Source organism: Merops nubicus, unplaced genomic scaffold, assembly GCF_000691845.1.
Source record: "Merops nubicus isolate BGI_N331 unplaced genomic scaffold, ASM69184v1 scaffold18616, whole genome shotgun sequence".
Classification (NCBI taxonomy): domain Eukaryota; kingdom Metazoa; phylum Chordata; class Aves; order Coraciiformes; family Meropidae; genus Merops; species Merops nubicus.
This window is the reverse complement of record NW_008615799.1, coordinates 25,848-42,052: the sequence shown is the minus strand read 5'-3', so window position 1 is coordinate 42,052 and position 16,205 is coordinate 25,848. Positions and strand designations below refer to the sequence as shown.

Below are 16,205 nucleotides of genomic sequence, written 5' to 3'. Positions count from 1 at the left end.
CAGTAAAATTCTGATCTTGCATAAAAAGTTTTTGTCCAAAGTCTCAGCACAAAGATATGTTTCTGTTGATAGCTTTTCAGAAGATAAGACCTTCAGCTCTTTCTGAATTTGGCATTATTAAAATGACACATATGCATTCTCCTTAAAGACATTACAAGTTAACATTTTCTGTGTGAAGACACGTGCAGAAGATAACCAAATGCAAACAATTGTCAATGCTACAAAAGCTTACATGGACACTTAACTGCAAGGGTGTGAATCATTCCACCAAAACCAAAAGGTTTGCTATATCATAAGATGTTGATGGCTCAGTCAGAATGACCTGTATACTATTTTATTTATTAATTTGGAAGAATGAAATTTATATTAATACACATTAATACTAGTATTTGACATACTTATGCAAACAGAGGTATCTTTGCATTACTAGCACACAGCAGTTAATAGCTGTGAGAACAAATTTGAGATAGATCCAACAGTCTTACCTTGTACTTGCAAATTTAAAATTATTTCATCTGATCCCCAGTTGTTACTGGCCACACAGCTGTAGTATCCAGAGTCTTCTGCTTTCACAGTACGGATGACAAAGCTGCCATTGCTAAAGATGCTTCTTCGCCCATCAATCATCACTAGACTGGGTGTCCCGTTACTACCTCACAGGAAACAAAGTGCATATATTAAAGAAGTTACAACCAAAATTACTCAGAATTGGATTCTTTTTTTTTTAAGCAACTAAAAATAGAAAGATATAAAAAGAGGATGGGGAATGTCATCTTTAATAAAGACAGCAAAGGAGTATTTTCTGCTGGGAAATACCTGCAATTTTCTTAAAGAACACACATATCCTGACCCCAGTTTGAGTGAAAATGGAAATTCTCTCCTTCCTTAACTGTCTGCTATTTCATAAAAATGCCAAAAAAAGGAGTAAAAGACAGTTCCTGGCTACAAAGTCTATCCTTACAAAATAATAGCTGATTGTATCAATGCAAAAGATGGTTTTATAGCACTGCAGTATCACTGCTTACACAGTGCTTGGATGAAAATTGTTGTGCATATGTGTTTCCAAGTGACTGTCTAACTGTGAAACTAAAAATCAGAACAGAAAAGTGGAAAACAAGCTATATGCAAGATGTGTACACTGCATTCTACAGCAGTAGGCATTTTCCGTTCTCAAACTGAAACTGTTTGGTGTACCTGAAGTTAAAACAGAAAAGGCTCCCAGGTTTTATGTTTTGAATGTTTACCTTTACCCCTTCCTGGTAACTTTTCTTCCCTTTTGATACCTTCTAACCACGAAAGCAAATCAGTTTTAGTTTGAGGAGTTTCTCATTTCCTTGTCTACTGTGATGGAGTGCAGTCCCCACAAATGATCCTTCTCCTTCCTGACACAGTTATCCAGGTTCATCTGCATTGCAACCTTCATGATTTTAAGAGCAGGAGCTTTATTTAAGCAATTTCATTTAGTTGCTGGTTACCTATCCTTCATCCATTTGACTGTCGGAGTTGGGTCTCCCACGGCTTTGCAAGGGAGGACAATGTCCTTCATCCAGGGAGTTGTCACTGTGCCACTGAATGTCAAAATCCTGGCAGGAGCTGAGCAAAAGAGAGGAAGAAAGACTAAAATGAGGTGTTCATTCATACAGCCTTTGGAAGGGAAACACAGACATACAGAATTAAATATGGAAAACCTAACCAATCTGCTTCAAACTGTGCTTTTAGGAAACCATTTCCTTTTAACTCATAGTATCAGCTATTTAAGTACACATATTCTAGCTTTAGTATCTGGAAGACTAACTAAAAGAGAGATGAAGCGGAGGACTGGAAGAGTCCTTGTGGAGAAAAAGAGAAAAGACAGTTTTTGATCAACTTTACTTATGTTTTGCAGATTTCATAGTAGGAATCGTGGATGAAAATCATGTTCAAGGGGTGCTTCTTTACAAAATTCAAGCAGGAAATGTCCAAAGCATATTACAAAACCTAAATAATTGATACATCACTGTTATAACAGCTACAGTATTAAGCAAAATAAACCTTCATGTACGTACATGTTAGTACATTGCAGAGTCTGTCTGAAGTCCACAAATATGAACAAACTCTTAAGTCAATTTAATTTGTGCCAGCTGTCATATAACCTAAATATTCCAACAAAAAAATATCATTCCTGTAGTTTCATTTTATAGAATACAGGAACAGTAGGGTTGTGTTAGAGCTTCATTGTATGCTATTACTCAGGAATGATACTTGATAGAAATAGACTTCTTGTTTGGCTCTAAACATACATCTCAAAGACACATACTGAGTAGAGATACAGAAAATACTGTATTTTTAATCCTGATCTATTTCAGTCATGCACACTGATCAGAATTTTTGCTTAAAAATTCATTTTGCACCAATTAGAAAAGTATGAAATTGAGAGTCAGCATCAAATATAACTGGGACAGTTAAAAGAAAATCACACATAAAGGAACAGGCATTGAAGAGTTAAGGGAAATTATTTGAGTAGGCTGCATTGGGAATTTATATATTCATAAAAAGAAAAGATTTCATAGGTTACACAATCAGTTTGGACTGTGTTGCCTACGTTCTCTTCAATCATTGTTGAAGACTAAGCTTCTTGTGAGATTTTTCTTTGGTCAAAATTTTAACTGAAAACACAAAAAGGAGCTGTTTAAAGATTTAGAGCAATGGACAAAGTCAAGATTAGGTAATGGGACAACATGGCTTTCCTAACACCCAAGCATCAACATGTCTTGTCCTGGCTAAGAAGCACCTGAAGATCCCAGCTCCCTCCTTCTGGTTAGCTCCAGCAGGAGGGTGCTGCAGCGTGTGCTGCCCTGAGGAGGTGGTACACCAGAATGGTGAAAAGATGAAGTCAGTCACTAAGTCTCATGATACAGCCTTGTTTTTCGCTGTGGCACGCCTAAGGCCATATCTTTTAGAAAAGTTTTATACAGGGCTATATTGCCACAAGCTATGGGCTAATTAACTAAGCTAACTAGGATAGAAAAATACTCATTCTACCCAGACACATGGTGTGAAATGTTGACTCCACTGCAGTTAGTGTTAGAAGGCTCATTTGTCTCCTGTGGTGCCAGGTTTTTGTTGTAGGAGATGCCTAATAGTACTCATGATAACTTTAAAAGGCAGCAGGAGATGCTATCAGCTGTAACTAGTCACAAAACACATCTGTAAGCATCTAAACTGTTGCTAGTAGCTGCAGTGCATTCTGAGCAATGGTGGTTAGAAACCCAAATTCCTGTTCCATGCAAAATTCCTCTGTAACATGAAGCCTAAAAACTCATCTAAAAGGAACTATTACTCCTTTTAGCCCTGGCTTTCACAAGTCTCCAGTATTTCTTGAAATATCCAGCTATTTCCAACTGCTGACAGATACTTTAGGACAAAGCATCTGTAATGCAGGAATCCTGCAGAAGCCTTAGGCATATGGCACCACTGTTAGCAAACTTTCTGTGATATCCCTTCATTTTTACAAGTTATTTCTATGTGAATTCTTCCTTAAATTATAGGTTGGATATCAGATCTCCAAAATACAACATTTATGTCGTAGCTCCTGGTTTTCAATACCCTGCATGTCCCATTTTACAGTGATGTGTGGAAGTAATACAGACCTCACAGAAGCCTATGCCAGTGGTAATATCACAGACTATAACTCAGAAGTGGACCTTATAAAAGCATACCATTCTATTTTTGTGAAAGTACTTAGTTCTCTGTGAATTATTTTATTCCTTTCATGTACTCAGTGTTTTTAAAAGAGATAGCATGAAATAAAATAGCATGAAAATCCTCAACTCCAGTTTTCTTTATAGCTTATTGTCTAGTAGTGTTCCAAGACGGCTAACAGGTACACAAACAAAACTAGAAAAAAAAAGTAAATGCCTAGTAAAATTCATCTGAAAGCCATAGGTTTCAAATGCTAACAGGCATTCATGAGGTTATAATTATTTGAATCTCCCAGATCTCTGCCTTTTGAGCCAAGTGAACTTTACACAGCATGTGGGTAATTCAGCTGCAGAGCTGAATTCTTTGTTATTGAAGCTACCCACATCCCTGCCAGCTACACGTCAGCTTCACTTTAGATGGCAAGGCACTGGATTAAGACTGTGTTTGTTCCTATTTTTTACAAATTACCCAATCATTAATTGATGATAAAGAGGTTCCTTCACAGAACTGTGCTCTCTCCTGTGGCGATGTTGTTTTCTGCGTGTTTGTTTAAATTATGAATCCTATTACTTACACTTACTGCCATAGAATAAGAAATAGGCAGATATTCTTTACAAGAAGCTGTAGCACATTTTTTTTTTTTTTTTTTTTCCCCTCTAGAGGACAACTGAATTTTAAAGGAAAAATGTATAAGGGGCCACTGGTGAATACCCTGAGTCAGGAGTTTCTTTCATTTATTTCTCACAGAAAAATATTGTGTGCATTCCAATATGATGAACTATTAAAGAAACAGACCAATGTCCCCCTTATGTTTTTTAAAAACATTTAACTCACAAAGCAATATAGACTAGGAGGCAAATCTGTTTGCTGTTAATGCTCAGGTAGTCTAAAACAGCAACGGAAACTCAACATTCAGGTCAGAGAGTTCTTCCCAGAGGATTGTCTAGATCTGTTACCATCATGTTGCTGGCAAAAGCCATGTTCCATCAGTCATGGTCAGAAAATAGAAGCAACGAGGTGCATGCAAAATTTTCTGTCTTTCAGATATATTTGATAGGCTAAACTCACAACTTTCAAGTCAGCAATGAAATCTAAGTTGGGGTGGGGAGTGCAGACTGTTTTTATAGAGAATGAAATTTCACTACTGTGATATTTTTTTCCTTATTTTTGTCAGTTAATTACAGAGAATAGCAAACTGCTCTGAGAAATGGGAGACATTAGAGAAAAAAAACCTGTTAATTTGAATTAAGCTTTCATTTAAATTGGACTATCCATTTCACATCAAACCCTTATCTAGACATTCTCATTGTTCTCAGAGGGGTTCTCTTAAAGGGGTTATAGTTAAGTTGATGTAATTCAATTCAAAGTTAACTTTCATTAGCTGTCATGATGCTATCATTACTTGGACATTTACTGTGAAATAAGTGGAGAAAAAAAAAGGAAGCAAACAGCCTCACCATAATGGCCCATAGGTTGTTCTTGCACTGGAAACTTCTGGCAAAATCAGGCTATAACTGCTTCTAAACCTGTGATGTGTTTCTTCCTTCACAAGTACTGGGGGGTAAGAAAGGTCTTCAAGGCTATTAGTTCTACGTGCCCTTCTTCATTGTGTATCCACTGCCCTGATCACAGATCATTTTCTCCCAGCACTCTAAAAGGCCCAGTGATGCACTCATACAGGAAATGTTGTACATGATACAATAACTTGTAACACATACAAAGTTCATAAAATTGCCATCTATCAGTATTCCTAGTGTCAGTCACAACCTTTACAAAAGGATTATTTGTCGCTTTTTCGACCCTAAGTGCATGTAGAAGAGCCTTGCCCTGAGCATCATCTAATGCAGACTTTATATTGGAACATCACTACTATCTCTAACATCAACTGGATGCATTCCAAACAGTCTTGTTCACACTTTTCCTTAAAGTTCTCGTCTTTTCATACAAGCTATTTTTAAGTTCACTTATTTGTCCCCACGGATCATGATAAATAAGGTCTGAGGGAGCAGAATTAATTCCAGTCTCTGGTAAGCTTGTTCAGTTTAAGTACATGTGGGTCAATTTATAGCTTCTTTATTTTTGGCAAACTGAGAGCAATCTCATACTACATTTCCTCATAACTAAAGAGTTTGAATCTTGATACCTATGCTGTTCTGCTTTCGTCTTGCCTGAAAATCTCCCTCTCTTTTTAAATGCATAGGACATGGAGAAAAGAACTTCTAGTGCTTTAATGCAGAAGTCCATACACACTCCTGGGCTGGCCTGCATCCTCAATCGAATACTATTGCACCATGTTGTTGTCTAATTAGATTTGCTCTTATATGAGCATCTATTTTTATGCTGCTGCTTTTTATTTATTTTTTTCTTTTTATTTTTTATCACTAGACATTCATTACACACAGGTAATAGCTGGATAAAAAGAAACACTGAAACCTTTGCCTTGTTTTCCTGAGGTGTTTTTTCTTGATCTTCCTTCCTTTAGACTCCTTATCCAACTTTTAAGACCTCAGCTTTGGCCTCACCAATGTTCATAATGCAGTATGCAGTATGTAGATGACTAAAAAATTAACAGGCTTGTAGAACTCTAATGCATCTAATTTTGCAACAGGGACCTGTGCGATACACTGTTCATACTGGTACATGCTGTGACTTTACCGATTTGAGTGGGGGAAAAAAAATATTTCCAAAGACCTGATGTAGAGATTGAGTACTGATGGGATTCTTTCTCACTTTGCTGTATAAAATTTTACATCTCGATTGCCAAGCTATGGTACTATAGGGTTGTAAGCATCCCATCTCACAGTAGAGGTAAAGCAGAATTCACAGGCCCAAGCACTAGTTTTTAATAGAACAACTAATAAAGCTAAAAAAAAACCAAAACAAAAACAAAGCTCAAACAAACAAACTGCAAGATTTGAGGGGCATTATCCCTTCTTCATATCTGAAATAGAAGCAGTAAACTTCAAAGCTAATGAAAGTTCAGAACAATTGTTCAGAGTTTAGATATTTTAATGAGAGCATTTTATATAGAAGATAGTTCTTGTGGAGTACCAAGAGATATTAGTAAGGAGAGAAGTGAAAAAAGAAGTTCTCTTGTATGGCAAGAAAAAAAGAAAAAGATACATTCAGAAGGGGAGGGGGACCATCTGCAAATCCTCTGTACCCAACAAAAGAAGATAAAAACTGCTCCAAAAAGCAATTTATTTCCTCTAAGGTAGGTGGGATGACTTACTCCCTGGAGGAGCACGTCATTCTCTCTTTGCTGACTAGAGCAAAAGCTCAGGCAATTAGCTGAGAGTTGTCACCTAACTTTTGGAGAGAACTGAAGTTACTCCTGACAATCCCACTCTTAGTAAGCAATGAGACATAAAGAAGCCACGTGCCAATTATAACAGTAATTAGCATTGTAAAGTTCTAGATGGCTTTAAAAAGTGCTGTCACAGTACCTTTAGCTAGAGGTTCCACAGTGATAATCTCGCTGCTGTTGCCTCTTCCCGCAGCAGTCACTGCTACCACCCAGACACTATACTGGCGATTCCGGCTCAGGTTGGGGATTCTGTAGGAAAATGAGTCGGGAGAGGCTTCAAACTCGCTGATTACCTGTGGCGGGAGAGACAAATGTTGCCAGACTAAAATAAACAGTATTTGGAGAAAGTCTGCAAAGCTGGGTGCGACAAAGCTTGTTACTTCAGAGTAATTTGAATGAGTATCAATTGCTCCAAGCAGATGGCAGATGGCAATAAACAGAGCAGACACAATAACTTGTTGCAATCAATTTATATTCAGTGAATTTGGGCCTATATCTTGTTTACAAAGTGTTTTTGTTCAGATTAGGACTTTTATGTGTCTGTTTATTTTTACAGGGTAAGATAAACAACTTAAGTGAACATATTTGACAAATTTTTACTATACGTAGTTCTGACAAACCAATATTGCTTTACACAAAACTTTCCCAGCACAGGATTCAGACCTGCATTTGCTGTGAAATCTGAAGTTTACTACTCAAGATACATCTTCATTCACATAGAATCCTTGTGCTGGTGTTCCTTATCCCTGTGTTGGGTGGTTTGTTTCTTCAATAATGGAGTGAACCAAGAAATAAAGCAGTATTCCCCAATAGACTGTTCAAACTTCCCCCAAGTCTAGTTTTCTTTAGTCACAAAATTACTTCCATTCAAAGATTCTTACCAGATCATCTCAGCTATTCAGCTGCGTTAGCAGGGAAGGACAAGCACTGGAAGAAATGCCAGTTTGGTCTGTTCTTGCGCTGGCACTCAGTTGCCTTGGCCGCGGGCTACAGTGAAGACAACTAGCTGCTATAAAACACTTGCTTAACAGTGAGATGATCTGCAGTTTGTTTGATGTGACCTGTGTGAGGAAAGGTGCAGGGGAATATACAGGTTTCTGCGTGGGACGTGGGCTTTGTGCACCTTGGTACATCCCCCAGAGGAAGCTCCACTCTTTGGTGGAGGAGAAGGAAATGTCTTCAGCCCTGTTCAATACATTGAATGGTATTACAATGTTCAGTATAGCCAGTTCTATTTCTGGCATCGGCTTTGTGACTCTCACACATAAAACTAGAGGGGTAATGAACCATTAGTATGAATAATACTCACTTTCCTGTGCAATATTCAGCATGGTAATGGCTAGCGAACACTAGGCTAAAAATAATTAGAATGTTAATGATGTAGAAAAGAAGATTTTACTGGGAATCAGCATTAAAAATAATGCATCAGTGTGATCTAAACTTGATTCAGACTGACAGAAAGTGTACAAAGAATCTCTTTGATATACAAATATCTACTGGTAGTAAAGGCTAATTTCATCTGATTAGCATTTCAAAAGGCAGGTTGACCTGAAAGCATTGGAATATGTAGTCCTTCAAAGTGAATTCCAAATAAATAAGGGAAGTTCCTGATATATCATTAAACACCTCTCCAATGTGAACTGGTAGCAAATCTCAGCTACTGAACGGGTCACTGCATGTCTCTATCCTTGAGCTGGCACCTACTATAGGCAAGAGAAGAGGGGTGTTCCATCTCATTTCTCCTCAGTTTTGAAATCTAGAATGAAGATATCTATGTCTAAGCCTGTCACTTTGACTCCCTTCAGAGACTATGAAAAGAAAAAGTACCAGGGTTCTTCTGGCTTATTTGAAACGCGTTGCAGTGGGATGAATCATGCCCCTTGCATACTGATGTTTCCCCACCAAATATTGAATGTCTGCATAACTACCCCAGATATAGTTGCCTGTGCTGAGGGCATAAGAAGTTTATCTGTTTGTTAACTAAAATACTTAACTTTGTTAAGTGCAATACTTAACTCCCTGGCTTCTATACAAAGGTGTGCTTCTATTTGCTTCTGCAACAATGCATCCTGTTCCCTCCATGAAGACTAACTTTTCCAGATGGTTTCCTCCAGCGAATAGTTATTAACACAAGACAAGACAGGGAACTTGCCATACTTTATAGACAATCTCATTGCTTTTGTCAAAATGCCAAGTCAGTTTTTGCCATTTAGCAAGCATTTGCCTGGGTTTCCATTTCTGAAATGAAGAGGTCAGTGCAAGCAGACACTTCTATTATTATGGGAAATATTACAGCAGGTTTTGAGAACCATCTGTCTTGACATTTACACAAGAATATTGGACAAATGCCCATAGCTTGACAGGCTGGATCTTTGTGAGGTCATACCTAAAAATTAATGTATTGATCATGGCACAGGAGGCTGAATTTTAATATTCATGAGATAGGATTTCTTAGGGATAATTTGGGAGTCAGAGAGGGTAAGCTCTCTCTGACACTTGGGCTTCAGTCATTAAAGCAGAGATCTAGCACAAGCTACTTCTATACTACCTATTAACATGGGACATGAATATAGCATTTAGGAATAGTTAATCATTACAAATTTCCTTATTGCTGAACTTTCGTTCCAGCAGGCAAGTTAAATTACACTGCTTTTTCCATGACTCCCATGGTTTTTGAAGGGGACATGTGGCTGCCTTTGGGAGCCATTCCTACTATTGTAGATTTCTGCTTGAAATGCCTCCTTTTTCTGCTCCTCTCTGCAATGGCAAGGACTGGGACAGTCAGACAGACATACAGCCTGCATATAATTTCTCAATACAGCTCAGAGAAATCTGTTTTGAGATTTCATGTTTGGAATAAGGTGAGCAGCTAAGCAGAAAAAGAAAATCTCGTCCCTGAAGCTACAGCACTGGCACTAAGCACGCCTGCTCTGAGGACTAATGTTAAAGACAAAACAGAAAGACAGAAGAGCAGGCAAAATTGTCTGAAAACAGAGGAGCTTCCACTTCCTGGAACTCCAAAGATGGAATAATCACAAAATTAACTTCTCTAATGCCTTTTAAAATGCCTTCAACTCCTTTCCTTCAGTCAGAGAAACAGCATCATTCACACATTTGCAACTGTAGCTATTCCAAATATAAAGCTAATTATTTATTGAATAAATAATCAATTAATTTATTAATTTTTAAACATATTTGCACTAAATTAATGATTCTCATTTCTTGAAACAAACTGCTATAGCAAAAGATTTTGGTTTCTAACCGGTTAACATAAAACTTTTTCTTCCTCAGCTAACATTTCCTTTTAAACACTTGGGGATGCTCCAGTGACAAAGAATCGGCCTGTCATTTCAATTAGACTAACATGCCAGAGACTTTCATTACAGAAGAAGAAAAAAAGGAGCTTTGTCAGCAAAGAGAAGATTAGACAATTCAAATAAGAAACATTTTAAAGGAATGTCACCTTGTCACATATTGGTCTTGCTAGTGCCAATATGAAATATATACTGCTGTTTTAGCCCCCAAAGCACATGCTTGCTCAAGGGATTTTTTTTTTCTTGCTTCTTTTTATTTTTTTTTTTTTATTCAGCTTATAGATGATGGATTAATTTTTCTTCTGTCTTTAGTGCACTGTCTAAGAAGCTCACACAGGACCAAGTCTCTAACAAACCAGCAAGGGCTATGAAGAATAAAGTGAAATTAGGTTGCAGTCAATCTACTTCCCAAAACAGGCAACAGCAAGAGGTGCTGAGGAAGAGCTGCTGCAGGGAGCATGATTTTCCTCTGATGCAACTTCAGCGCTATTGGCATACTCTTCTTTGTATACTTTGAAGTAGTATGCCATCTCCTGGCATTTCTGACTCCTTGAGAAAGCAATTAGATAGGTAGTGTGCATAAACTCTGAACTCTCTGGCTGTTCTTTTGTTTTGTTTGTTTATTTGTTGTGGTTTTTCATCCAGCCTGAGAAAACTTCAAAAGGGCACTTTAGAAGAAAAATACATTTGTAACAGTTTTCCAGGCAATCAAGGACTTTCCCAAGCAGGAAGATAAGGTAACTGGTAGAATTTACTGTGGACTGGGAGATTATTCCATCAAAGCAAGCCGGTACCTCACCTACAACTGCAACTACGCAACTTCTGATGTCAAGTAGGTGCACTGAAGGTCTCTGCCTCCCTGTTGTCTACATATTGCAAGAAAACATGGAGGTGGACAGAAAAAGCCATATGGAGACTTCAGTACCAAGAGTGAAAAGCAAGAAACGCCCCAGATTTGTAGTGTGTGTTGTGAAGCAAGAGCACATACAAGTTGGTTACCTGTATATTGGCTGCCTCATCTTGAAAATTAAAAATACATATGTACACAACTAGAGTGGCATAGAATCACATAGAATGGCATGTGTGTTTTCACTATGAATTTAGGTATAAAATATGGCCGTAGCTTCATCTACAAACAGGTCTAGAAGGACACTAAGAACTTACCCAAGCCCACCCTTCTTTAAACCAAGTTCAACTATATTTGTACAATTTCAGACAGATGTTTGTTCAATCTGATTTTGAAGACTTACAATAAATGGAGAGTTTGCAGCTCCCTAAACTGCAAGAACTAATCCATTGCTTAACTGATCTTACTGTTAGATAGCTTTCCTGAAATTTAGCTTGAGTTTCCTGCTGCAGTTCAAGCCCATAGCTTCTTTTCCAGTCTATTAGGAACATGAAGAATAGATTATTACCTTTTTATTTTCACCAGTCTTAAATCTAGACAGAGTTTTATCATTCCTTATCCCACCAGTACCCTTATCTTTTTACAACTTAATAACCCAAATGCTTTCCACATTGTCCAGAAATAACTTTTTTTTTTTTTTTAACATTTTCTCTAATAATACCTGCCGTTATCCTTCAGAATCTCTAACAATACCCTTTTTGAATACAGTTTCCAAACCTGTATTCAACAATCCCAGGGTATGGCATTTGGCTTTTCACAAAAGCATTATAAAGTTAGCTACTGTTCATCTTGGGATACACAATAACCTCAAAATCCTCTTCTGAAGAATCTAACCTATTGCTCTCTAGCCAGTATTTTTGTAGTTGGTTATTCATAGTACCCATTTTCTTGCACTTACTCATACTAAATTTTGTATAACTTTTTCAAGATCAATATCACAGTTCATCAAGATCCATCTGAATTCTAGTTCTGTCTCCAGTGTACTAGCAATCCGCCCCAGCCTTCTATCTCCTGCAAATTTAATAGGCATTCTTGCTATTTAATTATCCAGGTCACTGTTGGAACCACTGAACAAAAGTGGACTTGGGAGAGATATCTATGCTTCTCCATCCTGCCCACAACAACAAACCACTAGTTTCATAGCCTCCTGAACAGCCATCAGTCTTATACCCAGCCTGAGCTGTCTCAGTGCAATGGTGTTTGCCTAGCCAGGTTTCTCTCGGTAAACATGCATCCTCTGGGCTAATCTCCACTGCTAAAGGGGAAACAGCCAGAGAGTGTGTTGAGCATTCCACTCTGATGATCCTCACTGCTTTTTAACTTGATCTCTAGCTCAGTTTTGTACTTCTCTGAATAGCTCTTTTCAAAATAAATCTGCTTCAGAGAAACTAGTGCTAAGCAGTGTAGACAGATGTCAGTCAATGTCACATGCTCTTGGGGCCAGGTGCTGCTCCTTGGCCCTTGTTTGATCAGCAGTACAGATGAGGCCTGCAATGAGCACTGAGTCTCATCAGTAACTAAAGTAAATTTTTAGTTCTAAAAGGTTAAAACAAAGATCTCCACCTTTTTGCACAACACCATCACAGAACTGTCTACCCTGCGCAACCTCAGGTCTTCATTGCTCCTGGAAATGACATTTTAGAGTCTCTTGGAACAATAAGTTACACAGTAATGAGAGCTACAAGAAGTTCTTTCTACCTGGAAACAAAATTGGCTTAATATGAAGTCAATACATTATTGTATTTATAGAGAATGAACTTCAAGATCTGCATCCCTGAACAGAGTAGACAGACTACTGATGTGATGCCCTCTCAGTGAAATCCCTAAAGATGTGACACTATGCCTGCGGTCATGATCTAGTTCTTTTCTCCAAGACTGCTAGCTTTTGCCTTGCATCCTTTCACAGATGGACAGACTGTCTTGCAATTTTGACTCATGTTTTGAAACATAGTATCTGGTTTTCATTCAGCATTGTTGAAGATAACTGTTCCAAAGAGTGGACAAAATAGAATGCTCAGAATGCAGCTTCCACATAAAATTTTATCTTTTAAGTTTTTTTTTTTTTTCTCCTTAAATATGGAACTGAAAAGTTAGACTAGAAGATGGAAATTTTGGAAACAATAGATACAGCTCCCTGCCCTCCCACCTGCAGGAAAATATTGCAAACACATTTCCACAAATTTCACCTGGAACAAAGCCTGCTGTCTGGACTTCCAGATAGTCCACATAGTCAAGGAGCCTGTTGCTTGGGAGCCACCAAGGTTCATCACCTGCTTGCCCCTTTGCAGCAACTCACAGAAAGTCCATCAGCATCCTGAGGCTCATGATCATGGAAGCCGCACATGGTGACATGGGCTCATGACCACAGAAGGGTCAGGAAACCATCTTCTGCACTTCCAGGAGATCTGCTGCCTCCTTTGGTGGCCTCAAGAAATAAATCAGATTTGTTCAGAGCCTTTCAGTCAACTCATAAATTTTATGACACCATCTGGTCTTAAGTGCTCTGTCCCCTTTAGGATACAGAAGGGAATGGGATGAATTAAGACCTGCCAAAATACACTGCAAGTGACACCAAGGACTTTTTGTTAGACTATATTGATATACGTGTATGTGAGACTAGTTAGTGAGACAAGACCAGAGTTTTATGAAAAAAAAAAGAATTTCATATTTGTTTTAGTAGGGCTTTGCAAGGAGGCCTTTTAAAAATCATATAATACAACACATCATCAGAGTTAATTTATACTCTGTCACATCTCCCCTGAGATCCATTCTATGACAAAAATAAGATAGGCAAAACATAAAGCTGACAAAGCAATTTAAAAATTGAATGTACTATGTTTGGGAGCTGGTAACAAAGCTGTGAAATAACTATTAAGAAGCTGCAGACAGTACATGTGGTATATTAAAAAAGACATTTTAAACACCATTCAAACTGAGTTTTAAAATAACCCTAAAATTATACACTAGTTCTATGTTATAAAAAGAGGAATTAATAAACATAAATATCTTCATTCTCTAAAAAGTACTGTATAGTCACAGTGATAAATACTGCACGTAGTACAGAAATCAATGAATACATATTTTAAGTTCAACATTACAGATTCTGCTGACTCTAAATAAGCATTTTCCATTCAACAGCAACTTTATTTAATTAGCCAACTTCTGCCACCTACCTCTCCCCTCTTTTAAAGAGACTTTCACTATCTCTTTAAATCACTGAAGCCTCTGCTGTGTTGTCATGTGGAGCTGGGCACCACTTGGCCACTCATTCACCCACCCAAACCCCACTGATGCAGCAGCGGGGCGCCACGTGGCCATTCACTCATCCCCTTCTACCCCCCCAAACAGGAAGAAGAAAAGGGAGAAAAATACAAAACCCCATGGGCTGACACAAGGAGAATTTAATACAACACAAAAAGGAGCAATAAGCAACAGTAATAACAGGAACAGTAATGAAACAATATATATTAGCTCTGAATAGCAATGGCAACATGACCTCAGACCACCCAACAAAACCACATGCTTGGCCCAGACTGCCCCAGTCCTTATGTTGTAGGCATGAAGTCAGTATGGTATTGAACAACCTATCAGCTAGCTCAGTTGTCTATTCTGGCTAAGCCTCCTCCAAGGAGGTGGTATAGAGGTGGGGGTTGGTCTCTCCTCCCATGTAGTAAGCGATAGAAAAAGAGAAAATGGCCTCCCATCGTGTCAGGGGAAGTTTAGATTGGATATTAGGAAAAATATCTTCACAGAAAGGGTTGTAAAGCACTGGAATGGGCTGCCCATCCTTGGAAGTCCTTTAAAAGTTGTGTAGGTATGGCACTTTGGGACAGGGTTTAGTGATGATCTGATAGTGCTGGGTTAAGAGTTTGGCTCGATGATGCTGAAGGTCTCTTTCAGCCAGAATGATTCTATCATTCTATTATTCTATATACTTCATCAGATGATACATAGAAGATGAAGCCAAGCTCTTTTTGAAGCTTCAGGGTGGGAAAAGTTTTGAGCTGGGCAATTCTGATCAACCAGGGGAAAAAATATTTACCATAAGACCATGGTCAAATATTGGAACTGGACCTCAGAGGGACTGTGGGATCTCCATGCATGAGGTGTTCAAGACTTCACTAGATATACCTCTGAGTAACTTCATGTAATTAAACTTGCTTTGACAAGGGAATTGGTCTAGGTGACCTCCAGAGGAACCTTTCCACCTAAATTATGTTATTTTTGAAAGTTTAAACATGGAAATCTATTTGGTTAAAATATGTGTACAGCAACTGAAACCAAATACTGGCAGAGCTAATGTGCAACTATCTGAAAAAAAGAAACATGCTGGATATTTTCACCATGATGTTTCCTAATTTAGACAGGGCTAAAAGTGTAGACAAGGCTCCAGCAAAACTCCTATGACAATTTAGGCCATTGGCAGTACTGGATGTCTGTCACATTTAAACACTCTCTATCCACAGTTGCCCAAACAAGTTCTTGTTTTAGCTTTCACTATCAGGAAATCAGAAAGTGATAGTAAGGTCATCTTATTCCACATTTTAATATGAATGGAACGAAGACAAGAACCATCTGACAATGTACTGAAAAGGAAAATGACCAAGGAGAGAGGTCTCCATTTATCATCCTTTTATAGAGCAGTTCTACTTACATGACTCCCCCCATTAATCTCCAGGCATAGAGAAAGCAGAAGACTGGTGCACTATTTAATGACCTGCTTTGTTGAAACCAGCAGGACTAGCATGTTTAATATGTTTGCTCCTATTAGTAAATGACTGGCTGATGGACCACTCCCAACAAAATCCCAACAATAAGGACTGCACTTTACTAATCAACAAAGCAAAAAGATTTTAATACGTGTATTTGATTGAATAATGCCATACTGTTTGCTGACATCCAAATTATATAGCTGGTCTGTATGTCTTCAGCTCTTAATCTCTCTCTGCTTTCCCTGTCAGTTCTAATGCTTTCTCAGCCCTACCTGCACCAAGGA

At 38.2% G+C, this 16,205-nt stretch overlaps 1 protein-coding gene across 1 annotated transcript in view; it reads right to left on the bottom strand.

The window, feature by feature from the left end:
- The window catches only part of DSCAML1 (Down syndrome cell adhesion molecule like 1), a gene marked incomplete at both ends in the record, with an annotated part of 53,968 nt that overhangs the window by 12,037 nt on the left and 25,726 nt on the right, over window positions 1-16,205 (bottom strand). Inside the window, 3 exons of the mRNA XM_008942654.1 lie at window positions 486-649; window positions 1,476-1,593; window positions 7,128-7,281. Coding sequence (XP_008940902.1) covers window positions 486-649; window positions 1,476-1,593; window positions 7,128-7,281 — 436 coding nt within the window. The remainder of the gene's footprint in view (window positions 1-485; window positions 650-1,475; window positions 1,594-7,127; window positions 7,282-16,205) is intronic.